The 26,656-nt window shown below is 41.6% G+C and overlaps 3 protein-coding genes across 4 annotated transcripts; all 3 read right to left on the bottom strand.

Moving 5' to 3' along the window:
• Positions 1-44: 44 nt before the first annotated feature.
• Positions 45-3,019, bottom strand: LOC103363238 (ankyrin repeat and SOCS box protein 13-like). Its single transcript, XM_008289905.1, has 5 exons — positions 2,926-3,019; positions 1,605-1,792; positions 1,217-1,373; positions 994-1,128; positions 45-55 (listed from the first exon to the last, which is right to left on the bottom strand). Exons 1-5 carry the CDS (start codon positions 2,966-2,968, stop codon positions 45-47), a joined length of 534 nt encoding a protein of 177 aa, XP_008288127.1. The 5' UTR covers positions 2,969-3,019.
• Positions 3,020-5,459: 2,440 nt separating this feature from the next.
• Positions 5,460-9,504, bottom strand: asb13a.1 (ankyrin repeat and SOCS box containing 13a, tandem duplicate 1). Of its 2 annotated transcripts, none has more exons than XM_008289897.1 (6): positions 9,438-9,504; positions 7,089-7,276; positions 6,629-6,785; positions 6,406-6,540; positions 5,975-6,166; positions 5,460-5,835 (listed from the first exon to the last, which is right to left on the bottom strand). In XM_008289897.1, the coding sequence occupies exons 1-6, from the start codon at positions 9,478-9,480 to the stop codon at positions 5,678-5,680; spliced, it is 873 nt and encodes a 290-aa protein (XP_008288119.1). In that variant the 5' UTR covers positions 9,481-9,504; the 3' UTR covers positions 5,460-5,677. The 2 variants fall into 2 exon arrangements, with proteins under 2 accessions (XP_008288119.1, XP_008288120.1); XM_008289898.1 differs by lacking the exon at positions 9,438-9,504 and adding an exon at positions 9,311-9,418.
• A 1,610-nt stretch (positions 9,505-11,114) lies between these two features.
• Positions 11,115-26,597, bottom strand: gdi2 (GDP dissociation inhibitor 2). Its single transcript, XM_008289895.1, has 10 exons — positions 26,458-26,597; positions 18,584-18,691; positions 18,180-18,279; positions 16,445-16,579; positions 16,139-16,337; positions 15,876-16,007; positions 15,009-15,108; positions 14,399-14,570; positions 13,782-13,981; positions 11,115-12,289 (listed from the first exon to the last, which is right to left on the bottom strand). The coding sequence occupies exons 1-10, from the start codon at positions 26,500-26,502 to the stop codon at positions 12,137-12,139; spliced, it is 1,344 nt and encodes a 447-aa protein (XP_008288117.1). The 5' UTR covers positions 26,503-26,597; the 3' UTR covers positions 11,115-12,136.
• Between the last annotated feature and the right edge of the window lie 59 nt (positions 26,598-26,656).

Genomic DNA, 26,656 nt, shown 5'->3' with positions numbered 1-26,656 from the left:
AAGTGAATGGGGTTGATTCTGGTATTTGAACAGTTGGTATTCAGTCACTGATCTTCTGGAAAAGGAAAGGAAAAGCTTACAAAGTCATCAAGACTTGCAACTGTTTGGCTTTTCCACAAACAAGGACAAACTCTAGCTGGTAGCAACCTAGAAGGTAGAAAACTGATGCACAAATATCAGATAGCGTAATACCAATTCACTTTCTCTCTTGAAACCCATCTGATTAGAACTGCTTGTCTATCTTTATTTTCTTTTGTGATGTAAAGCGTCCTGGAGTGCTCTGAGAGGCACTTACAAATAAAATGTATTATTATTATTATAATTATAATTACAGAAATGGCTTTATTAAATGCCCATTTATATAAGATGCACTGAGGATCAACAGCTTATCAGCCTAAGTCAATGTTTTTTTGCACTGATTTTGTTCTGATGATATTAATAAATTGTTTTGGTTCTCTCTGTAACCACCAGGCAACGTCCCACCTTCAGCACTACCTCACTAGTTACACATCACCAAAGATAAATGCTGAAAAGTTCTCTTTTAACTGAACAAATGTAAAACGTGCATGAATAAACAAAGGTATTTGAACTACATTTTGTTTTGGAGTTTGTGTTATTCTTAAATTTGATGCCAAGATTTACTTTTTTACTGTAAATGTATACCAGTTTTAAATATCAAGAATCTGCTTCTTTGATTACTAATAATAAAAACTGACGCTGAATAAAACCTTACGGTGGACCCCTGTATACACAGTGTGTTCCTCGCAAGCTAGAAGCACCTGCTGTGACCTCCTGAAAGCCTGTATCAGCCACCACAGTGTCAGCTCAGGTCACAGGTGATATTATTAGAGAGCAGCTAAACTGGAATTAAACACTCACACTTAATGACCTACAAAATGTGAGAGCAGTCAACAAACGAGCAAGAGCCAAGTTTAAAATTATGCAACAACTAGTCTGGTCCACTTTCCATCCTGTTCTTGCACAGTCACTCACCTGCATTGAGCAGCACTTTAACACAGTTCATGTGCTCATTAACACAAGCTGCATGCAGCGGGGTCCCGTAGTAAAGGTCGTATGCCTCGAGACAAGCACCCATGGCTATCAACAGCTCCACACAGTCTGAGTTACCTGAAATAAAATCAAATAGGATAGTGTCACTGAGTTTGTTTCATTGTGATGAACATTAAGGATGGAAAAATGAAACCGAGGCCCTGACCTCCCACGCAGGCCTCGTGGAGGGGCGAGGCTGTGCGGGAGGTGAGGGCAGGGTTGGCCTTGGCACCACGATCCAGCAGGAGCCTCACACACTCCAGACTACCAGCAGAGCAGGCATCACACAGCGGGGTGCTTCCATCCACATTCCTCGCATCCACCTGACGGGACACAGAATCACACAAACAGAATTACTTCAACGTTTAGCCATTTTTAATTCTTTCCTCAAACATTCAACTTGTCCAACAATTCTGAATAATTCTATATATTCAGTAAATGGAACATAAGAATGTTGTGGATACAGTCCACGGATTACATTTGGGAAATATCAACATTTTCTCAACAAATGTAACCTGTGGTATGGCAGATATGAGCCTGTCTCCCTGGTTCACCTGAGCTCCAGCATCCAGCAGCAGCTGCACACACTGGGCCTGTCCACGGAGGCAGGCCTCATGCAGCGGCGTGATGGAGTCCACCGCCACCAGGTTGACCGAAGCTCCACTCTGGATGAGGTGCTGCAGCTGGGAGGCCTGGCCGAGGGACGCTGCCTTGTGCACCTCTGTTCTCTCTACCCAGCAGCCTGCAGGGGAGCAGATCCAACTCTGAACACACACTCACAACAGGTAACGTCATGCACAGTTCACATAGCGCTGTTGTTAAGGTAGGATGATTAAATATGTACGTTAGCTATCTGAACTAGGGCTGAATGATTTGAGGAAAATATCTAAATGCAGTTTTGTGACAGATATTGTGATTTGTTTGCACAATATATTCTTTAAAGTCAAGCTTTAATACATTTTCACAGGGTAACAGGTTTGAAACACGTGATGGAGCAGTACTACATGAAATACATTCCAAAGTTTGACTGTTACACATAAATGAACATATACATTTTTAAAATGACTGACAAGACAGTTTTAGCTCTGGATCTCTGGGTGCAAAATGCACAAGGTGAGGCTACTATCTAATGACACTGATTTCATGCCAGTCGTGCGTTGATGAACCACATACGACACACCGATCATATAAACAACCCCTGAAAGTGTTTGATTTACATAAAGGCTGTTATTAGTTGATTTGCAGGTAGACTTCACATACAAAATGCACACCACAAGAAAATACATCAACTAAAATTATATTCTAAAGAAAGCCACTGTACACCTTAACTTTTTAAACATTCTGCTGATAACACCTATAAGCATTAACCTCAGTATGAAGCGTGCTGGAGGACTTGAGCCTAGAATGATCTTCTACTTCTGTGTGTACCGCCGGTTGGAGTAACAGGATCTGCTTCACCTGTGGCTGACACACTGAAACCTGACTCTGGATCGATGCTAATGTTGCTGATGGACGTCAAAACACAATGACGCAACTGCTACCTGAAGTCCAGGTAAACAGTGTCAGGTGATGACGTATAGGATGCTACCATGCTATGACACTGTTGAGCTGGCAGTTAGCCAATATCAATATCCTTCTAGCTCTTTAACGATTTTAATGCAATTACACAAGCACAGTGTGTTGTATTATTTACAGCGTGTTGACGTCACTGCAGGTTCCTGCTGTCATTGTGTCTCGTTAGTTATTCATCTGATCAGTCGGCGACAGCACACGGTACCAGCAGCTAGCTACAGACCTGCTAGCCCGGTAGTTAGCCGGCGTCCAGCGGGCTGAAAGTCTGAACAACCGGCTTCGTCGTCTATATTTCACACTCACCGATGTCTCCGAAGAAATACGGCTGCATGTGTTCGATTTCCATCCTGTCCGTTTCCCTCCCCGCAGAATCAGCGACGCTAACGCAGAAGCGGTGACACAAGACTTGTTTGTAAACAGCCGCGTCCTCGCCGTCTAGTGCCGCTGCAGTCACGTGACATCCCTGGCCCGCCAGGAGCAGGCTGGGATTTGTAGTTTTTATACATTTAGTTCGTTATCTGCAAAACAATTATTCAGAATAAACAGTGCTCCATAAAGAATACTACTACATTGAAACACAACCCTGAGTCACGTGATATATATTAAAGATATAATAAAAACCATTAGCTTTTTGTTGTTATTGTTGTTTTGGATAGAGTATACAATGCATCTCTGAGTCTGTTAAGATGCAACCAGAATATACAGTAAATATATAGATAGTATTTTAAAAACCACATTATTATTAAAAACCAAGTTAGTTCTTGCTGTTGATCATTGCATACTTTTAGACTAACTTCTTGGAAGCTTGCTAATATGTATATAGGATTGATTAACTTCTTTATTTTTCGTGTCATGCACACAGGTGTTCTGAACCCTCATGGGTTTACAAGACACCAATATACTAGCATTGCAGCAATACACCCAAACACACATTATACTGCTGCTCAGTACCTATACCACATACGTTGCCTTCAATCCCAGGCCAGGCAAAGACATTCAGCCATGAAAAAGGATCTACTTCTAAAACGTAACTCTTTTCATGGTTGTCAAACAAAAAAAAAAATCAGCATGAACAGAGGACATTTTACTGAAAAGTACCTCCCTCATATCTTTGAATACAGGACAGTAAAACATTAAAGGAGCCTCATTCTCAACTTCACCAAAATGACACAGTAAACAGAGTCTGTCCTTCTCTGGAGGAGCATTAAACCTCCCAGTCTCTGAGGCTGATGGTAATGTTCCTGAGTCTAACTGTACTCACAGGGATCTCTGGCTTTTGCTTAAATTATACTTCACAGAAGGTTCCACACTCTATCCATTTGTATATGTTTATAAGGCAACGTCTCCATTATCCATCCATCCATCCCTCCATCCCACAGAAGGTTCCACACTCTATCCATTTGTATATGTTTATAAGGCAACGTCTCCATTATCCATCCATCCATCATCTCTACACCGCTTAATCCTCACTAGGGTCATGGGGGGCTGGAGTCTATCCCAGCTGACTCAGGGTGAAGGCAGGTTCACCTGGACAGGTAACCAGTCTATCACAGGGCTACACTTAGAGACAGACAACCAAGCACACTCACATTCACACCTACGGACAATTTACAATCACCAATTAACCTCAGCATGTTTCTGGACCTTGTGGAACCTGGAGAGAACCCACGCTGCACAGGGAGAACATGGAGGCTCCACGCAGAAAGATCCTGGGTGTCCAAACTGGGGATCTTCTAGCTTTCCAGCTGTGAGATGCTAACCACCGAGCCACCATGCAGACCCCAAAGATTACATACATCTTAAAAACATCAAGTCAGAATTTTGCATCCGCAAAATGAAACCATCAAAAAAAAGTATATTTAAGACAAGAAATTCAAGCTGCAATAAAGAATCTGGAGGTGAAAGATAACTGGTGGAAAGCTTAGAGAACTGTCAGTGTCCCAGGAGATGCCAATATGGATGCCAAGTTGATCCTCATACAGTCCTGAGAAGTCTGGCCTTTTTAGAATGGTCGCAGCCATGAAACCACCTTTGTGAAAACAGGGCTTAAAGGCTGAAATGTCAAAAAGCTCCCAAAGATGAGCACAACGACAAACTAAAAAGTGTCCTGTGGAGGGATAAATCAAAGTTTGACATACTAAGGTTCAGTCATGGACAGTATGTGAGAAGTGGAGTCAGAGAGGCTAGCAAGAAAGAGTCCTCGCTGATGATGGCGGGCCTGTCAGGTTTTGAGGCTGCCCTTCTGCCAGTGGTGTTGGGGCTGTTGTCCAAATAGATGGAATTACAAACGCTGAAAAGTACAGACAATTTTTGATTCATCAAGCCAATCCTTCAGGGAAGACTGCAAAAAAGTTTATTTTTCAGCAAGACACTGATCCCAAACAAGATACCAAAGTGATGGACTGACCTGCACAGAGTGAAGACCAGATAATTACAGAAGCTGTTGGGATCATCTGGACAGAGAAAAAACAAATAATAGACAACTCAAGTCTAAAGAAGAAGTCTGGGAAGCGCTGAAGGAAGCTGGGTGTAATACACTACAAGATCACTGCAGAAAAGCCAATAGAGTTTAGTATGAGCTCGGTGTCACACTAAATACAGACGGCAGCCTCTAGAACAGGGGTGTCGAACTCTGGTCCTCGAGGGCCGCAATCCTGCATGTTTTAGATGTTTTCCTCTTCCAACACACCTGATACAAATGATCAGCTCATCATCAAGCTCTGCATAAGCCTGATAACGATCCTGATCATTTGAATCAGGTGTGTTGGAAGAGGGACACATCTAAAACTTGCTGGATTGCGGCCGTCGAGGACCAGGATTCGACATCCCTGCTCTAGAAGCCGTGTTGTTCTGATTTGTTTTGTGTTTTTAACACCGTATGCATGTTTGCTGGATTTTCTTGCTGTAAAAAGAAACAAATAAATAAATATGTATGATCATTACAACATGCAAAAGCAACAAACCTAAAAGTGGCCCAGGACTTTTGTACGACACATTTTTAAGTCAACATGTTGTCCATGATGCTTCTTTTCTGAGGTTTTGTATTTCAGACCATTCATGTGTCAGTCTGCAGTGATGCGGGCTGATCCCAGTACTGAAGGTAGTTGTGGATGCGGTGGGATAAATCCAGCTGACCTATGGCCTCTGATGCTCTGGTGCCCAGCATCATCCTCACAGCAATTCTGCAAAGCTGCTGCAGGCTCAGAGGATTCGCTGTCAGGAAGCAGAGGTTGTCAGGAGGTTGGTTATAAAGATTTATAAGACAAGCAGAAAAAGGTCAACTGATGTCTGAAACTCTTTTGAGAAAAGCAGCCATTTTTGACTGCAATTAAGAAGCAAAGCAGACATGTACCTTCATAAAAACGGAGGCAGGTGTAAGAGGGAGACGCAGGAGTTGCGTAGTCTGCAGGCTTTCTTCCCAGGTTGTCGCTGGCGTACACGTTGGCTCCGAACTCCACCAACAACTCGATCATTTCTACCATGTGGACTCGAGCAGCATGGTGCAGAGCTGTCTCGTGGAACTTCACTGAATTCACATTGGCACCTGCAAGAAGAACAAATGAGTTTAGACATGTTTAACTCATCACAGCTGAAAATAATCAGAAGGTGGAACCCTTTCCAAAACAACGTTGCATTTTCAGGCATGTGTTTTTAGCTTCATGCTGTATTTTTCTTTTTCCTGTTGATAGTTTCTCAGAATCAAAGATCAATGCACTCCTTCAACAACTGTCAGGTATTTTATTGGCTCTAACACACTTTCTGATCTGTAGTCTTTTTTCTGACCTGCACTGAGCAGCTCCTTGACACAATCCACACGGCCTTTAGCGCATGCTATGTGAAGAGGAGGGCCAAAGTGGACATCGAACGCCTCCAGTTTGGCACCACTGGCGATCATCAACCTCACGACTTCGGGATTACCTGAGAGGAATGCAACGTTTCATCACAGTCGAGGTATCTGGTGGGGTATGACTGAGGGGAGCCCGTCTTGGTGCTGCTGAGGGCTCACCTTGTATGCAGGCCTCGTGGAGCGGCGACGCAGTGAGAGCGGTGAGTGACGGGTTCACTTTGGCTCCATACTTGAGCAGCAGCTTGGCACACTCCAGGCTGCCAGAAGCACAGGCGTTACACAGAGGAGTGCTGCCGTGGATGGTGCGAACATCCACCTGGAAGAACCAGAGAAAGAATTCCTACATACTCCTTGCAGTATTTCAGCAGCACATGTGACACCTGCCAGGATCACAATGTGAACACATGTACAGTCTACATATTTCATATCTGACTGTGTCAGAGAGGTATTGACTCAAATCCTTCCTCATACTGTGGGTTGCTTCACAAACTGCACGCTGCTTTATTTATTCTGTATTAGATTGCATCACTTTGTGTCTGTGGTAGTGATAAGGCATCCCAACCCATTTTTTAAGGTTTTCCTTTCGTCAGGTGTGGCTGTACATGGAGCTTCGTCTCACCTGGGCTCCAGCCTCCAGCAGCAGCCGGGCACAGTTGGGGTGAGCCTGTATGCAGGCTTCATGGAGGGGAGTGATGTTATCCACCGTCACCATGTTGACAGAAGCTCCACTTTCTATCAGCTGCTTTAACTGCAGGGCCCTGCCATGGGACGCCGCTTCATGCAGGGCGGTCCGGTCTGCCCAGAAGCCTTACACACACATTAACAACAATAGAGCTTTTTCACAGCTGACTTTTTCACATTTTTGTCATAGCAGCAAAAGCACATGCAACACAGGAGTCAAGAAAGAAGGCTCAGTCCCATCACGCGTCCCAGTAAGCCAGGGGTGTCCAATCCTGGTCCTCCAGGGCCACAGTCCTGCATGTTTTAGATGTTTCCAACACACCTGATCCAAATGATCAGGATCAGTATCAGGCTTCTGCAGAGCTTGATGATGAGCTGATCATTTGAATCAGGTGTGTTGGAAGAGGAACACATCTAAAACATGCAGGACTGTGGCCCTCGAGGACCAGGATTGGACACCCCTGCAGTAAGCCATGACAAAGAGCCAGCATGTACAACACTAGCCTGGATTTAGCTCACCTTAATAGTTTCTATGAAATCAACTGCACATGTGCTTTTCCTGCCGTGACATGTCTGTAAAAAATGTCTGCTGTGATAAAGCTCCATAACAGCACAATGAAAGCATTCTTTCTATTATGTTTTTTTTTACACTATTACTTGCACAAGTTTTGTTTTGTACATTAATATTCTGTATAGTATACTTAAAAACTTGTCTGTACACCAAAATATAATAAAAACTAAATTTTACTCTTACAAACTTCACATTTTATCCTAGCCTAGCTCTACTGGCTGTGAAAAAGTATTACAACTCGGATGCCTATAGTGTTAATAACAGTTGTAATGGAATCATTTAACCCTTTCATGCACAGCATCCAAGACACTGGACAGTTATTTAAACTTCCTCTAACACTACATTATTCACAATAATTATGCCAAACCAGGACTGAACAATCTCCCAAGCCTTCTCCAGAATTCTATATGATCACCAGCATTTTTAATATAAACTGCATCATAAAGGTGGACATATGTCTGCCACCTGTGGAATATCTGCTGAATCCTTAAAATCTACAAGAAACATACAGGTTAAAGAAATCTCTGATTAACTACAGTGGAGGATTACTTACACTTTTTTTAAAAATCCATATGGCTTTTGTCATATTTTCATAAGTAAAAACGCAACATAATCATTGGTTATATTCTGCTCATTGGGCCCCGTGTGTCCATCAGTGCATTCACATTAGTTCATAGATATTTTAATATAATTACTGAGCTGATAATACGGCAACAAAAGGTTTCATAGTCACCTCTGAGGAATGTTACTGGTAAAAATGTATGGATTGTGTTTTCCCACACTGTGATCCAGACATCTCCACTTCAGTAGCTCTGATATACACTGAACGCTGCAGTTTTTTCTGTCTGTATTCTGAAGGTTTGCACCAAAAGGTTTGTTCATATATCATGCACAGCCTGGTGTACGGAAGATTTTATAACTATAAAATGGCAAAATACTTTTTCTGGGTGTTGACATATCATTGCTTACATATTATTAGAGTTACAGTCAAAAAGGAGAAATCCTAAATTCTCTCTGTAAAAATTTTAACCCTAACATGCTGTCAAAATTAAAGAATTACAAGAATGTTGAACAAGATATTATCCAAATTTTTTGATGATTTCTGCCCTGGAAATGTATGTAAATGTGTGCATTATTAACAAACCAATACCTCAATTGCATATTTAAACTTTTTGGAAAATTTGTAATACACAAAATATTCTTTTTACTGAAACTTATCAAGTAGGGAAGTTACACTGTGTTTGTTTGTTCCCTATTTACCTGCAATATTTTCCTTTTAAAGTATATTTTAAACAAATGATGTGCAAAGTCCACTACAAAATGTTAGATATAGAAAAAATAAATAAATTGGTTTTAAATCTTATTTGGGAGTATTGATAAACTCTTTTTTTTAAATAGTTCATGCATGAGATGGTGATCATCACTGGATGTTATACAGCTGAATTATTAGCTACTTAGCAACGTGTACGTGTACTTCATATTGGCCACAGGTGTGTTTACCCTGGCAGAGTTTTACAAAGACAACCTCAATACGAAGTTCTACCTGTAAACACTGTGAAATAACACCTGCTTTGATGCAGTTCGTCTACCTGGACTCTCCTATCTGCAGGTGTGTTACCGTCATGGCTGGCCTTAAGGTTAACGAAGCCGAGCGCGCGGAGCTGCTAGCTAACATTAGCTGTTAGCTAGCATTAGCTGCTACGTGTCGGTGCTCACCGATATCGCAAAGAAACGAGCGGCGTGCTGCTGTCACCTCCATGTTTAACGGGAAACACGCTGCAGACACACATAGCTGAGGGACACGCGCACAACACAACAACGTAGAGGCAGCACGGAATTGTGGGAGTTGTAGTCTGCAGGGGGACGTTTCCTGCGCAGTCGTGGTATTTCTCTGCTTCACGGTTAGTCTGACAGTTACACTGTTAGTTAAGCCCAGAATGATTCACAGCCATTCCAAAATGTAGATTTATAGTGAGGGTTCATTGTTTTTTATGGCTGTAAATGACATTAACAAGTGACAAAATGCGACAAGGCATTGTGTCAGAGATGTTCATGATAAATTCGTTTGTTTTTATCTAAAATGCAGCAGTAATCAATGTCAAAACCTTTACTTGTCACTACAGCAGTCAAACAGGTGCTAGAACTGATAACAGTCTTTCTGCAAGTCTCCTCTAAGACTGTTCTCCACACCTGTTCTGTAATGATCTCAGCAGGTCAGAAGGATTCCTCTTCATCACTCTGGTCTTTAGTTCCTCCCTGATTCTGTTGAATTCAGGGCTGGATTCTGGATGGGCCACTCCAACATGGTTCCAATATATTTCCCTTGAGCTGTGTGTTCCATGGGCTGCAAGGTGGTTCAGTGGTTAGCACTGTTGCCTCGCAGCAAGAAGGTCGCTGGTTTGCATTCTGGTGGGGGCACCGAGGTCTTCCTGCGTGGAGTGCTGCCCGTGCAGCGTGGGTTCTCCAGCTTCCTCCCACACAGTCCAAAAACATGTTGAGGTTAATTGGTGATTGTAAATTGTCCGTAGGTGTGAATGTGAGTGTGCTTGGTTGTCTGTCTCTAAGTGTAGCCCTGTGATAGACTGGTTACCTGTCCAGGTGAACCTGCCTTCACCCTGAGTCAGCTGGGATAGATTCCAGCCCCCCATGACCCTAGTGAGGATTAAGCGGTGTATAGATGATGGATGTATGTTCCAAATCAGATCATTGCCCTCCCAACACCATGTTTGACCACCTGAGTCCAAACATCTACATTTTCATCTCACCTGACCGCAGAACTAATGACCAAATTGTCAAACTGAGCTTTTCTGTGCCTGTCTTGAAGAAGTAGTCCTCCGTGGTCAGCATCCATGAAGACCAGTGGAGTGTCTGTCTTGAGATGTTGCTACCAGACCTGCTCAGTCATCCAGATGGTCTTGGTGGTGATGCTTGGATCCTTCTGGGTCTCTCACTGTCATTCTTGCAGTGGGGACAGTTGAGGCTTCCTACTACACTCTATAACGTTGTTCTTTCCGGCCAAAAGAAACTTGCAGTTCAAATAGAAATTCACTTTAAAACAGAGGTTGGCATAAATTACTTTTCCTTTACACCATGCTCTGTGGTGATCACAGGATGTAAATGTCTGACACCTATTAAACATGCTGTCTAATGGATTCACCGTCTAGTCCAGACTGCAGCGTCATTTCTCACGCTGAGTTTTAGAATCACAGCAAAGAAGTAAAACTGCAAAAAAAAAGTGTGACTGTGTTTTATGAATCAAACTGGAACCCTGGAAAACTGTAAAAGGTTTCACTTCTGTTGCACACCAACACAACTGAAAACACAAAAAATGAATAAATTAAACACAATTTTGTTTTTTGACTTTTTTTTTTTTTTTACTTTGCAGTACAGAAATCATTTGAGCCCAAGATTTATTTTTATTTTTTTACAGTTGTTCAAAACAGAAGACATCACAGGGCTCTAATCAGTTCAATACTGCTGCAGTACACATTTGGTCCTTCTTAAGCAATTACAGTGAACCACATTCGCCATAAATCTGCTGTTAATGCTCGGGTCTTCCATCGTTTTGCATAATACGGGAACTAATATATCTCCTCTGATGCATCGTAGTAACTCAAGCTGTTGAAAACAGGTTCAGGTAGTTTATGCTGAACTACACTTGCTGCTGTGGCCTGGCTTACAATTTACCATCTGACAATACTGGGGTTTAAAAATTAAAAAAATACACCAAAAGTCCAAGCCAAAAAAAAACGCTAGACCACTTTGTTGCACAAAATCTGACATAAGATGTGACAGCGGAGGGGCCGCTCTGCACGGCTGTGTGCTGCTGCTGGCCTGAAGGTGCTCCAGCTGCCACAACCTATGAGGAACACCCAGGTACTCGTATGATTTAACACAGATGCACAAAGCCAAGCCACTTCTCTTTTAAGCTGACGTGGAAAAATACCCGCAGAGACGATGTGTCGCATGTGTAGATGATGTATGTCTTCCAGAACCTTTTACACAATGACAGAAAAATCCCTCCCCCCATCCCCCATCCCATCCCAGGACACTCTTTTCAAGATACTGATTATGAATTATCACTTGATTTGGCATCTTTGGACTATGCATCATTCTTAACACAATGAATCAGAAGAATGTAGGGCGTTATTGTCTATCAGGCATAACCAGTGTTTAGTGCAACATCCTCCTGAATGTGATCTGGAAAAGCATAGCTCCCTCCCTGAACCCTATCCAACAATACTATATCATATCTCTCTATATATCATGAACTTCTCCAATGGGCAAACATTATACTTGGATAATCTGCTGGCCCGTTGGTGTGTACATATGTGTGTAGGTTTTCTATTTTTTGTAAGATTTCAGTTGTCGGCAGCCTTGTCTTTGATGTTCAGGAGTGTTGCGGACTGTCGCCTCTACTCTGCGGCGTCGCCGAAGATATCCTGCTTCTTGCGCTCCATTTCGGCAAAGTCAAATTCTGAGCCTGTCATCCTCCGGTAGATGTCCTTGATGTCATCACAGGTGGTCTCAAAGTGAGTCGTTGCATCATAAGTACGGGAGATGAAGATCTAGAGGAGGAAGAAGTCAGATATTAAGTATACTTTAGATGAGATGTAGTTTGCATTCTCAAAGGATGTTCAAGTCAATAAATGAAAGATGCATAAAACTACACTGAACAAAAACATGAACGCAGCATGGAAATGGTCTTCATCTGACTTGTAGAAAAGGTTAAAATGAAAATCTATTGCTTTGGTTTGAAAAGGGTATGTGTTGCCAGTTGTGGACAAAATGTGTTTGAGCTGTCCATTGAGTTAATCTGCACACTGGTCAGGTGTAGGTTTAAAGGACGACACTGGGATTACATCTCCAGCACACAGACACTTCTTTGACCAGGGACTAAAAGGCTGCCTTAAAATGCAGCTTTATTCAGATGACACAATGGCATAGATGACAAGAGAAAGGCGAGAATGGGCTTTTGGCTTGTTGGATGCTGAGATGTCAGTTCGTGCTGGAGCCAGGCACTTCAGCTCCACAGCTTCAGCATTTGTTCTCTAAGAATTCGTTTCAGACAATCTGTCACTTGACTGCGGACCCCTTGTCACCACCCAAACCCACGATCAGCACATTCAGAAATAGTTTGTGATTGTATACAGAGGCACTGATGAAGTTAATGGTGTGCACAACTTTAAGGGATCGCATGAGGAAAGCTAGACTGCCATCTTGTCGCCCATAACAAATACTGACAACAGAACGTCATCATTATCAGCTTCAGTGAGCTACAACACATGTTTGTTGGATACTAGCAAGATGGGAAGCATCTTTGTCACTGAGAAATCTTGGTTCCAGGTGTTCAGGGCAGATGTTAGGTTGCATTTGGTTTTGCACAAGAAAATGCAAGCGGATAAGAAAATGTTACCAGGTCTGACCTCGTAAGCTTGTTAATGACAGAAATGTGGCCAGGGTGCACATTCAGACATGAAGCTGACCTGTTCAGCTGCCATCAGATGAACTGAACGCAGCACATGTCTGAGAGGAGCTTTAGTGATTAGAAACTAAGGTACTGGGACACCTAACCTATCCTTATTACCATATTTTAAACGTCACATTCTGTTCAGTGTAATGCAGTGTTTCTGTTGGGGTAACAACAAACGGCTGCTTAATGGCATCTCAGGGTTAAGGTTAAAGGCATCTGACATCTCAATTGTTCCTTCTGAGAGCGCTCACTCTCACTTTGACTCCTAAGCTAATGTTAGCTAGCACAGGAGCCAGAGCATTAATGTGCAGGGCTGAAAACATGCAGTCAGTTCATGCTAGTGTTTACTAGCCATCATGATGGTACATTCTGTAATAAACCCACTGTGGCCAGATGTACACTGAAAGAGTCGCAGTGCACGTTTCTTTTAGATAATACCTTTTAGTTGAGGCTAGTCCTAAAATGACTGCTGGTACACCTGATAAAATCCAAAACAGAGGAAACCCACTAACAGCACTGATCCTCCTCTTGATTGTGTGACAGTTCACAGTGGTAGGACATGTTTCAACAGGTCTGTCTGTTCATACCTGGCTGTCAGTGCCCATGTCAGTGGGTCCATACTGGTCGCTAACGCTGACAAACTTCTGCTCAATGGGCTCCAGTAAGTCCAGGGCCGGCTTGATCTCTTTCTCAGGGTCGCTCGTCTCCACTGTGGTGCTGACAATGGCAATATATTTACCCTGTGCTGCCACGTTGTGAGCAAAGGAGATCATACAAACGTAGATGTCTGAAAAGAGAAAAAACAAAAAAAATAAAGTTAATGTCTAGCAGTTTAAATGTGGAAAAGATCCTTTTTTATTGTTATTTTATGTTATCACCTAAAAAGAATTGCAGAAAATAAACAGAAGATTCTGTAAAAAGCAAAAACATTCAGACTTCTCTCTGCCTCTAGTGATAGTTCTTCAGTTTCCATAGAGGTGCAGCATTTTATATTGCAGTGAAAAATGAAGCCACAGGAAATGAAACAGTGACCAAAACAAAAAACGCCCAGAAACAGCCCGGGCTTCAGATGGTTAAAACCAAGGCGCTCATACAGGATTTCACACATTAAGGCTGCAAACAACCGTTTTTATTATTCACTAATCTGACTACTTTTATTAACTATAACGTCTAGGCTATCTAATCACCTTCCGTGTGCACTCACCGTGCTTCCTGTTGACCTGGTTCTGGGGGATGATGATTTGGCAAGAGTTGATATCGCCAGTGTTGCTGATGGGATGACTCAGGATGCAGATGACTCTGATCACCTGACCCACTTTGGAGGCACGATCCATCATGTAGCTGGGGTCGCAAATCAGCTGCTTGCACCTTGCAATCTGTGGGGGACAAACATAGCCAAGGAGTCAAAGGAAATGTTAATATGGTATTAAGAAAATAGTATGTAGTGTCTAGACTGCAGAACTTGTACTTCAAAGTTAAATAGTTCATTTATGACTCAAATTTTGATTCTAAAAGTCACTGTCGATAGTTGTTCGAGATCACAGGAAAACCAGCTGCTCCGTGAACTGATGGTCTGTTATTTGCCGTTACCACTTTGGACCCTTGATACAAAGACTTCAAGGTGGGACGACGGTTTGTACATTAGAAAATAGCTCAAGTTCAAGGAGTCGAAATAACACGAATCACAAATAACACAGAGTGGTGTTCTGCATAAACTTTACCAAACTTTTACTTTTTTACTCAGAGGATGGAGGGCTAAATGCCCAGTTTACAGACTGAAAGAACAAGAAGAGTGTTGAGGCCAGCGTGCTCACCTCCCCCTCAGACTTGACTCCCACCACCTTCCCATTCTCCACCACGATCTCTTCTATGGGCTTGTTCAACATGTAGGTCCCCCCGTAGATAGCACTCAGTCTGGAAGTGAATCACATTTCGACACATTCAAAAAAACAAGGTCATCTTCACACCTGATACCTTCAATCAGTAGATTCTGGCAATGATTTTGTAGTTCTTGAATCACAATGCGAGATGTTGCTTTTCATTATCCAAAGACAAACAAATTACACGTACCCACGGTATTCACATATAGAATGAAAAGGTATACCTCATTTAACACAGAAACTCTACAGCAGCTAAATCACTTTACTTTATTTCCATGATGTAGACAAATATAGGCTAAAAACCGGCATGCACACTGTGAGGTGCACTGGGAAGGAAATGGCGCTTTAGAACTTGTCTGAGAATCCTCGAGTTTTTCAGAGTTCTTGAGTATGACACTTATTCAGTTATTGGCCTGTACAGCCAATGGCACGGAGTGAACAGAGGGTAGCAGATGGGGCTCAGGTCACACGGTAATATTAGTTTACATTTGTGACTAAACTACATTGAAAAATAAACGCCTACATTGATACTCAAGCTGATATTGAATACATACAAAGCCTATAGAGGACAAACAATTAAACAGGCAGCACCTTATGTGTTTTTTAAAACAGCGTGAGATAACGTTATTGATCCCTCACCGGGGAAATTTACGAATAACAGCCTGATAACTGACTTAACTTCTCTCAAGAGAGCATGAGCCTAATCTCATTATTACATGGTTAATTGATGTACACTGTACGCTAAATGCACTGATACATACAAATATGAAATATATTTATAATGAATACACATTCCCCTACCTGGCAAAGCCTTGTGGCAGCTCTCCCAGGCCGTACAGAGGGTAGAGGTATGGGCTCTTGCCATATCTGGCCAGAGACTCGCTGTACAGCTTTATCCTGTTTATCGCGTCAATGCAAGGTTGATCCAGGTAACTGAGTGCAGGGAAAAAAGGACAATTAAAACTCTATAAACAGCACAAGTTTAAAATGCTTGAGAGGAGGGGATATAGCACGATGGACATTAAAAAGAAAACACTTATTAAACATCTACGAAAACTACTGACTCGTCTGTGCGGTAGAGTGCAAGGGAGTGGCCGGTGAAGTCGATGACTTCCTGGCCCAGGCTAAACTTCTGGAAAATGGCCCTCATCGTTGTCTTTTGGGGGTCCACACCCTCCATCGTCTTTGGGTCGTTCTCGTCAAAGTTGGCGATGAAGATCAGGAACTTTCTGAAGCGCCGTTTCTCAAACAATCCCATCAGACCTTTAGAAGGGAGACACTGGACATTAAGTAACTCCGAACCAACAGCAGCATAGCATGACTAAAAAGCACACTGTACACCAAAATGTTGAGTACATTACAAGACTTACTAGATGCCAGAGCCTCAGTCTCAGTAGAGGGGACTTTATAGATTTTTCCACCCTTGTACACATAACTGCCTTCAATCACTTTGAAATCCAGGTAGCGGGTCACCTGTGTGATCAGCAGCATGCGGACCAGTTGACCTGAAGTAAGGAGATACAAACATCAGGGTTACTGTCACAATAACCAACATGAGGCCAATACAGCACTCACCATTTACTGCATAGCGTTTTAAAGTATTAACAAGCTTGTAATTGTAGCTCCTTTATTGATCCTTTTCAGCTGCAGATGGGCATCACTTGTGGTTTTTGCTACTACATGAGGATATCTTAAACATGTGACACAACTTGACCTATGGTGTTTCTTTGCTGAGAAACCAGTAAAATTTAAGAAAGTGTAAATTACAGAGACCTTAAAAAAATTAAAAATTCTGTGCTTAGCCAACACAACTGAGAAGTCTTACAGGCTGTGTGTACAAAGAGCAGAGAGGAGACAAGTACAGAAACAAATGAAAAATATGAGTAAAATATAGTACGTAGAGTAACTAGGGCTGTAACAATACATGTATTCGTACCGAACCGTTCGGTATGGGCCCTTTTGGTTCGGTACAGAGATGTACCATGATACGAAATTTTTAAGACTACTAAGAATGGCCAATGTACAGAATTGTTTAAATTGCGAAACTTTAAATCTCATGGTGCCTATAGTTGCAGTGGACCGGCTCACAGTTGCGCAGTATTGCAGAGCTAAAAACAAGTAGGAGTTTCCACTGGATCACAGGATGTGACGGCCCGTTTATTCTTCTGTCGGCACTTCATTATAAGCCCAGTCTGTATGGCTAGTGAATGGGATGGCTAATGCTAACAACAACAACAACAACAACATCAAGGCAGAGCTGGAAGACGCTCCGGTGTCATTAAATCACCCGTTTGGGATCACTTTGGTTTCCTGGTGAACTCCAAAAAAGGAGAAAAACAAGTCGACAAGACGAAAGCCATATGTCCACGTTGTGAAGCGGTCCATCAAACTTACACACTCATTTGAAAAGGCAGCATCCAAGCGTAACTTTCAGTTAACTTTCAACAATTTCCCTGAGGTTTCCACCAAAGGGATCAATAAAGTTCTATTCTGTTCTATTCTATTCTAACCTATTCTAACTGCCCGCTGCGAGAAAAAAAAAAAAAAAAAAGAACTATTCAAACGTTGCACCGTTCGTTACTGTGCTGGAGCTCTGACTCCATTCAGTCCTTCAGTCCTCACCGCTGTCTTCTCACAGTGCATGAGGAAGCTACAGCCAGACAGCATCACGGGAGTGGGCTGAACAGAGCTACTGACAGATAAGTTCAGAACCACGTTGTGACATTAACCATGACTCAGTATGTCTCCTGGTTCACTTTAACTGTCTTTGGCATGTGTCAGGACGACTGACGCGTGATTCATTGCATCGGTCATGCTATTCATTTACGTTGCATTGCTAAAGTTGTGCTAACCTAGCTAAAGCTACTCCCTGTCTGTTTGTGTTAGCAATAGCATCGTTGTAGTTATGCCAATCTAGCATAGCGTTAGCTAACAGCTTAAAAGCCAGTAAGTAACTGCAGAAATAACGAAAGTGTACAAAATATCAGTTTCCACAGAGGTGCAGGACTTTATATTGCTTAGAAAAATGAGCCCACAGAGTTCAGATGGTTAAGTGACAACTTCAATCTGCATGTGTTATTAAAACGTGAGTGATTTAAGGGATACCGTTGGCCATGAGAAATTTTGGGATGAGGTCCACATTCCAGTCCCGGCCTTTTCCCATTGACTCAGGAGGCTTGCCAGGAAGGTTGAAACGCTTGTAGAGCTGTAGGAGAGACAGAACCAGACTTAAATCACAGTCAGTTACAGCTGAGCTTACTGTAATAAATTAGCCTTAATTTCACCAGATACTATTTCACAAAAAGGTGCAACTAAGCTGAGGATAAAAAGTAAAAGACATGTTTTTTTTTTCCCAAAACAAGGTTAATCCATGTTTTTTTTTTTAAAAAAGAAGAAGAAATTATTAGTCCCAGGATATAAAATATATGTTTATCAAACTTCCCACATCCCACCAGTCTGACCTCCCCAGTGTAAAAAAGTCAAACCACTGGAGTTAGTGGTCCACTTACATCTTCCAGAGGTGTGATGGAGGCACTCTCAGCGCCGTAGTAGGAGTTGCGGTCCATGTGCAGAACCTTCTTCCCCTTCACTGACATGATGCCTGATAGAATGCATTCCTTTAAGGAGAAAAAGAAAAAAAATCAGAGAAGAATTAAGACCAAAATCAACAGAACATTGTTGTTTTATACCTGTGATTAAATACACTGAACCAATCTGTCTCATTATCCACTTTTATCTCAAAATTAATAGGGCTGGTCTGAGCAGCAATTTTTGATTCGGTCACAATTAATGACGAATATCCCAAATATTTGGGGGTGTTTCGTGCATGGTGCGGTGAGGCTCCTACGGGCCGGAGTGGGCGTGACGTACAGGCCACATTTGGCTTCTATGACCAGTTTCTGTGTTTAGGTTAGCAGTGACGGCACCGTTTCTGTGGCGGTGAGGATCAAGTTTGATATCCCGATTCCAGCACAGCGAACGAATACTCGGCTATTGGGGTCCAGCCCTAAATATGAATCACTTGGGGTAGCTGTCATTGACATAGATATGGTGCCTGTTGGACATGGCTGTGGCATTTTGACAATATGATCTATGGTGATAAACAACAGACAAACGAGTTGGGCCAATTGGGCAGAGCACAGACTACTGAGGACAGTAGCAGAAGCACACGGGTAAACTTGGATACTGCCATACGCACATATTATTTCTAGCTGATTGCTGAGAGCTTTAGGTTTGTCCTGTACTGGAATCAATATATTTTTATGCTTCCTTGTATCATCCACTGGCAGATACAACGTTTAAATACAACCCTTGAAAATGTAAACATTCACTTGGCAAAATGAGAAAACTACTACAACTTAGATACAGATAGATACCATTTTTATACGTAACATTTACAAACCAAACTGTTAGTCTGACAGTCACTATTTGCCCATCAGTGTACATTTTGTGTCAAAGCCAGCATTACATTTTAAAGCCTTCAATTTAATATACAGGATCATGCAGATGCAGTTGTATTCCCATCGTAATGACATTACTGGTTTCATTTTCACTGAATTTACAAAAATACTTTTCCAGACTATAAACGATTTTGGAGCCGTCTGTAGAGAACAGCATGGTTTGTCTACCCTTTAACCCAGTTACTTCTCCACATTTTATGTGAAAGAGTGCCTCAGTGCCCCACTGGTCAATGTCACAACCACGCTGCTGAAGCTATCACACAATGCAAGAGAAGGTAAAACTAGCTTCTTGATAGGCTAGACAATTTGTCAGGACCATGAGATGTTCGAAAAGTGGTATTGATTACAGTCACATACGATACAGTTCACAGGATGAAGCAATCAACTGTTGTGTCTGGCACCCTACATCTTTTGAAAAGGCCTTTTTCATGCTAATATTGTGTAGTCGTGACCTTGCACATGACAACTATGCTCAGGTTTTTTACAATATGCTGTAGTACATACAGCAAACCACAGCACCATTACTGTACAGAATCCCTATGTCTTACAGAAGCTGTGATTTTGCAGGAAAACCACAGAGATAAACATTTGTTTTGAGGTTACACAGTAGACAAATCTCTTAAAAAGCAGAGGGGTCATTCATTCATGGTACTAATGAATACCTGATGGACAACTGGTGACACACACCACATAAAGGTAACGTATGTGGTGTGTCATGCATTTCGTCCTCTCCAATCATTTCCTGCCAGTCTCGTCATTGTCAACAGTCTACTTGATAAATGAAGCCATTTGGTGTATTCGGTATTAAATTTATTATTATTATTCCAATTTGACCAATAAAAAAGTAGCTTTTTACTATAAGCAATGGAGGCACTGGTGCAGATTCTGATTTAAAGCTCAACATCTTTTTTTTTTTTTTTTTTAAAGATTGTTTTTCTGCCGTTTTTGCCTTTATTAGTCAGGACAGTGAGTGAGATAGGAAAGGGCGGAGAAGAATTGCAGGGAATCGAAGTCACGAATGCCGCACCAGGGAACTATAGCCCCTGTACATGGGTCACCTGCTCAACCAGGTGCGCTATAGGGGCGCCCTAAAGCTCAACATTTTACCAACACCAAAGCAACGTTAGACAGAGGTTCTGCATGTGACTGTGCAGTTAGTGCATTATTTACCTTCCTACATATCTTGCTTAAATTCTTGTAATAACTGTGTAATACAGAGCAACAGTGGGCTACATGTTCCTATATAACTATTGCACAAATTGTAACCATCACAATCATGATTTGACAAATTTTTCCTTGAGCAAATGTTAAGCATGGTTTGGCTGCATAAGTAAATTGGACAGAACAGGTCAAGCAGATATTCAGTAGATTCAAGAATTCAGTTCAGACACACCCAATACCAGTGTAACACATAACGTGACTATGTGGAGCTGGTAAGACAACTTTCACAGGTCTTTAAGTGTCAGAGGCTTGGTAATGATGAGGGAAAATGTTTGCCAGAGTCTGGAATTCCCACACACCAAAGGCTTTAATACGATTACAGCAGCATGTGTGTCGATGCAAGCAAACGCTGTGTGCACCATGTGACTGAGGACTTTAAAACAAGTACTACTACTGAATGAAAGCTTACACTCAGCCAGTATATGACATAACTTGCTTCTCACATGACTAAAAACTATGCAACATATCTCTCCCTGGGTGATGTCATCTCGTCTATCTTTTATGACAAATGAGGAAATAATAGGAATGGCACCACTTGTTTTTTTTTTTTTTTAATTAGGACAAATTAGTGTGACTTGCCAGATGCCAAAAAACTGCATTAATCCTCAACACAGTCGGTCAGCTGTAAAAGCATCTGTTCCATTAAAGACAATACAATGACGACAACGATCAACATACACGCTCCTCATTAAATGAATCAATGTCAATTAAGGCCGTCAATCAATAACTGTGAAGAATGATCAAGTGGCTAATTAAAATGTGATATAACACAGAAACAATTAAGTAAGGAGGCTACAAGCTAAAACTGAAAGTGTAGAAGCTGTAACACCTCTTCAGAAATTCGACTGACCACAAAACCCTATGTTGCTTAGTTTGTCTATTCAGTACATTGTCAGACCAACTACCTCTTTGACTTTAACATCTGCTCATACTTCACATGCAGTTTTCTCAACATGTCTACACAGAAGAGGAAAAGAGGAAAGTCAAATTCATCAGAAAAAGTGGGTTGAGACTTGAATAACAAATACTCCTGTCCCAGACAAAAGCTGAAAGACACGAGATTTTCTGTAGTCCTCACCAAATTAAATTCAGAACTTTTAACACTTTTTTTTTTACTCCCACTGCAATTTAATACCTCATTCAGAGTTTTAAAAAAATGGTGGATAATGAACAAGATCTAAAAAACTTTATCAGGTACATTAACTCATTGACATGTTGATCATTTTTGTCAGTACTTTTTTCTACCCGTTTCTTCCGTCAACAGGAACTTGACTTATATATGGATAGCTGAACAGAGCTGAAATCAGGCTGACCATGAGTTGAAGCCTTAGAGGAACATGTTTCATTTGACAGTTGCACACTTCAGTAACGGAACAAGCAGAGCCTTCAAAAAGAGACACAAAACACCGACAGACTCAAAACAAAAACACTACTGCTAAAACAGAAACTTGGCCACCCAACAAGCAAAACATAATACCTCCAAAACATTTGAGTGAACCGAATATAATACTTTTAAAGAGCTGCCGGTACCCTATAATTCACAATTAACCCATATTTGATATTGTTCAGCTGCACAGCACAACATGCAACTTGTTAAGCTTCTAAAATGAGCAAATATATTAGTTGTCTGTAAGCAATTCGATGTGTAACTTGTCACTGTGAGTACAGTTGTCTCCGCACTTAACACCTTGTTTGCATGACAATAAATGAATGATAAAATCTACAATACATATGGAAATGTTGGCCAGTTGAGCGAGCAGGCCTGCACATATTTCTCCTGCCAGAGCCAGAAGTAATGTGATCACTCAATTGTAAACCCTCTGCAGTGACACCGATTAAAACACAGTGCATCTTGCTGTGAGTTTTACTGGGAATGTGGTAAATATAAATGTACCTGAGTGTCTAATCACCCCTTTCATGACCTCACTGTCACGTCTCTACTTCCTGGAACATCAGAGCTCGCTTCCTGGTCAATGCTCTCCAAAAATAACACATGCTGCAGTGAAATCAGATCACGACCATCTGTAAATGTCTCACCTACTGTATGATCTTGCAATGCCACTGACTTAAAGGACATGCTGTCAAGCATAAATCTTTGAGGCAGACAGAACCGTTCTGATCTGTCTCTGTCACTTGTTTGAGGTGATGTGCAACTGAAGCCGACCTGCTGCCGCCTAGATAAATGCAGGCTTTGACAGAGCCGGACGCAGCCTAGTCATCACTACCTCAGCCAGATAGTAGTGGCCATGCTGACGGAGGGGAAAACACACTGATCCAGTGAACAGTCAGGTAGAAAGTTCAGCCAATATAAAACATTAAAAGCACTAACAAAGTTATAGTTCAATCTTTTAACACGTAAGACCCATAAAAATCAGAGAGGGAGGGGGCTGAGAAGTAGCAAAGTCCAACACAGGCCAGAAGTGATGACTTTGCCAAGATGCAATCACATGACAGAAAAATTACAATTACAACATCGTGACACAAGCTTTGAATTTGCTGCAGTGAAAATTCCCAACACACTCTCAAGAGTTATGGCTCTCTGTCAGGTTGGACTTTAATCCACTGGGCTCAACAAAGCAAAGACAATTATGTCTCTGATGGTTTCTCATGTGTGGAACATTTTAGAGCTGAAAGATAAATTAATTTAGTAAATCAATGGCTACTTGTCATGTTGGTTGGACAAAACATATCTAAAGACATCAGCTTGGAAAAGTGCCATAGGCGTTTTTTATTATTTATAACATTGTATAAACACTATGATTGGCGGACCAATTGATAATGAAACTAACTAAAACTACTAACCAATACAACATGAAAGTAAACTGTTGTCTACTGTACTGCACTGTCTACATCACACAGCGGCCTGCAAATCAAAGCTCTACAAGCCAAACAAAATTAGAATGGAATGTGCTGGATGAAGAGGAATTTGGTGTTTATAACAGTAGCTTATTGCAATATTTGGTTAATGAAGTATCACAGAAGTATTTTGTATGTTTTTTTTCTGATTGTTTTATAATCGCCTGAACAGCAAATTCTCAAACCGCTACACAAGCTGACCTTCCCTATCCATTATACTGTGAGTAATGACAAGTATTGTGTCCATTTCCTTTCCTTTAACACCATTTCCTCCTCTTGTTTGGGGGCAAAGATAGCAGCAACTGCATGCTTCCTGGAAAATGCAATGATAGTCTAATAGTATGAAAAGAATTAGCATTTTCAGAACATATACTTTGGTATATATAATTGTACTACTACTTATCCACTTTTTTCATGATGGAGTAACAGGGTCTTTTATTTACTCAAGCATAACAATCATTTGGTTTATCGTATAGCCAGACATAACCAGAAAATGCACAGATTTCTGTGAGTAAAATCATTGCCTCTACTGTATCATGCTTAATATAAAGGCAAAGCCGTTCATCATCTACTCCATTATTTATTTATTTTTTTACCTTTTTTATTGTTGTTTCATTGTTTGTCGATTTATCTATTACAAATTTCACCCCACAATCACTGGTTGGTCTGCATTAGTCATTACTGATGTACTGATTGATGCAGGATTGTCAGAGCAGTCTGAATGTTGCCCTACTCACTTGTCTTGTCTGCAGACTACAAGCTGATTACTTATAATCACCAACAGCATCATATTGAGAATCAGACTACACTTAGTTACACTTTATTTCTTGTGCCAAGCCACAGCCCTAATTTGTCATTAGTAGTGGACAGATGGGTAGTAGTGGACCCCATCCCCCAGCCACTCAATCCATCAAAAATGCAAGCAGGGATAAAAACAAAGGCCTGACTGATCAGCTTCTTTCAAATTCGACAGCAACGAGAAGAATAAACTGATCTTTTAAAACTCACACTGTAGTACTAATAGGGACTGACTTCTAACTAGAACTTTACATTACTTTTAAACACAGCTTAAGAGGCAACTAATTTAGTTTTATTGTAGTTGCATTTTCTTGTGATACAATCTTGAGCAAAAAACATCATTTTCCATATGAAGCATTTACCTCACAGACTGGAAACACAGTATGTGGAAATCCCCGAGTAGCACAAGCTAATGTCAATAAAATAACGTACACAGTAAGTTTACCACTTTTGATTAATGGCTTATGAGAGTTCCAACAGATAACAGGGTTACTGTTAGTGTGTAGTATAAAAGAGGAAGGCGGCAATTATACAGAAGTGAAGTCATTGATTTGCATGAGGAACTACAGCCATGTAAAGCTACACTACGCCACCTCAGCCTTTTGGTCTGCATGTCTGTTTTGGCTGGCTGGCAACCAGTTCTCAGTAAAGCGGGTCTGTGGAGTACTTTCGGTTCCTTGGTCTCGGTAGAACCACACCCTAGTCTGAGTTAAATACACACTCCGCCCACCCTAAATTTTACCCATCTTCCCCAGCCTGTTCCGAGTTTGTAGCACTTCACAACTCTGCTGTCCAAAGTAAATGTAACTCCACAGAAAGCTAACTAGACTAGGTTGAGCCATTTAATGACAGCATTTAAACTGTACACTGAGGTTGCCCAGACTAAGAATATGCCAACAGATGCAATCAATTTAGCTCCTCAGAGTTGACAGGAAGCAACAATGAAGTCTTAAAAGTCATCACGGGATTTCCATGACATGCTTCAGCGACATACAGCTCCAGACTAGTCAGGAGGCCTGACAGTCTCTCCGATGCTATAGCGCGGAGAATGTAGACTAAGATAGTCTGTGGGTAAACAAATCCTACACATACGAGAATAGCTCAAACTGTACTGTGTGTGTATTGGATCAGGTTTTTGGGGTCTTTTTACTGTGCAAGTTAAAGTACGCATTAAGTTCAACTGCAAGTTCCACGTTAACTGCCCGAGTGGTGACTGGCTGTGGTCGTTACAAGGTTCACAGTAATGCAGCGATTCTGGATAATCCGTTATTTTCCTCAAATAATTTTTCGTTCAATACTGACAGTGTTGAGGCTTAGTTGACTGGAGTTAGTTTGCTTTATTGAGCATGTAGACGACCTAACTTTACCGTTCAGGTTGTCGAGTCCACAGCACGGACTGGCGCTAAACGAAAACTTAAGATAGCCTAAGTTAGTTAGCAAGTTTAAATGCGAACTACTTTTATCAGATGGGTAAAAACATTTGCTAAAATGTCCACAGACTGGAATGAAGTCAATAATCTAGTTACTAAGCGTCCCGTACAAAAGATTAATTCGAGGAAGCTGTGGCAACTCTGTCGTTAGCAGGCTAATTAGTTAGCCGAATGTAGGTCGGCTAACGTTAGCGGACTAATCATCCGCGATATAATCTTATCTTGACTGTAAAAAAAACTGCCTCAACTGGCGCTAAACTTTCAAATAGCCGGCTGAGTAACAGTGACAAATGCATTCAGAGTCAACCGAATCCTTACTAACGACAGAAACAGCCTAGGACGTTGAAGTTATCTCGTGTAAGTTGGTATCGTTAATCTTTTCAGGCTGATAGCAGCTCCAGGTAGCATAGTGCTAACGGCTAGCTACTTCGCTTACAGTTTCCATTACCTAACATGCAGCTGCTCACTCTCGGTTAGCGGCTAAGCTAGCTACTTAGTGTTAGTCCTGCTTATGAGGCCCAGTTATCTCAAAGCCGAACTGTCAAGTGCTAACTGCATCGGTTAACAGGTTGCAAATCACTTCCAAGCTGCGTATCACAGCGTTTTGTGTTTTCTCACCGTGAGCCCGGTGCCCAGGACGATAACGTCGTATTCTTCATTCATTTTTCCAAATCTTTACTCTTCTGCTCTTGAATATGGGGAAAGAAGAAAATGGAGATCTGCGGGGCTGGAAATGAGAAGGGGCTGCGGTTCAGCGTCAGGCGCCTCTGGGGGCGGGGCTTCGCTGCCTGTCAATCACCTGGGCGAAGAGGCGCTG

The sequence above is a fragment of the Stegastes partitus genome, unplaced genomic scaffold, assembly GCF_000690725.1.
Source record: "Stegastes partitus isolate 25-593 unplaced genomic scaffold, Stegastes_partitus-1.0.2 Scaffold644, whole genome shotgun sequence".
NCBI classification, from domain to species: domain Eukaryota; kingdom Metazoa; phylum Chordata; class Actinopteri; family Pomacentridae; genus Stegastes; species Stegastes partitus.
The sequence above is the reverse complement of the archived record's forward strand: the minus strand, read 5'-3'. Positions and strand labels throughout refer to the sequence as shown.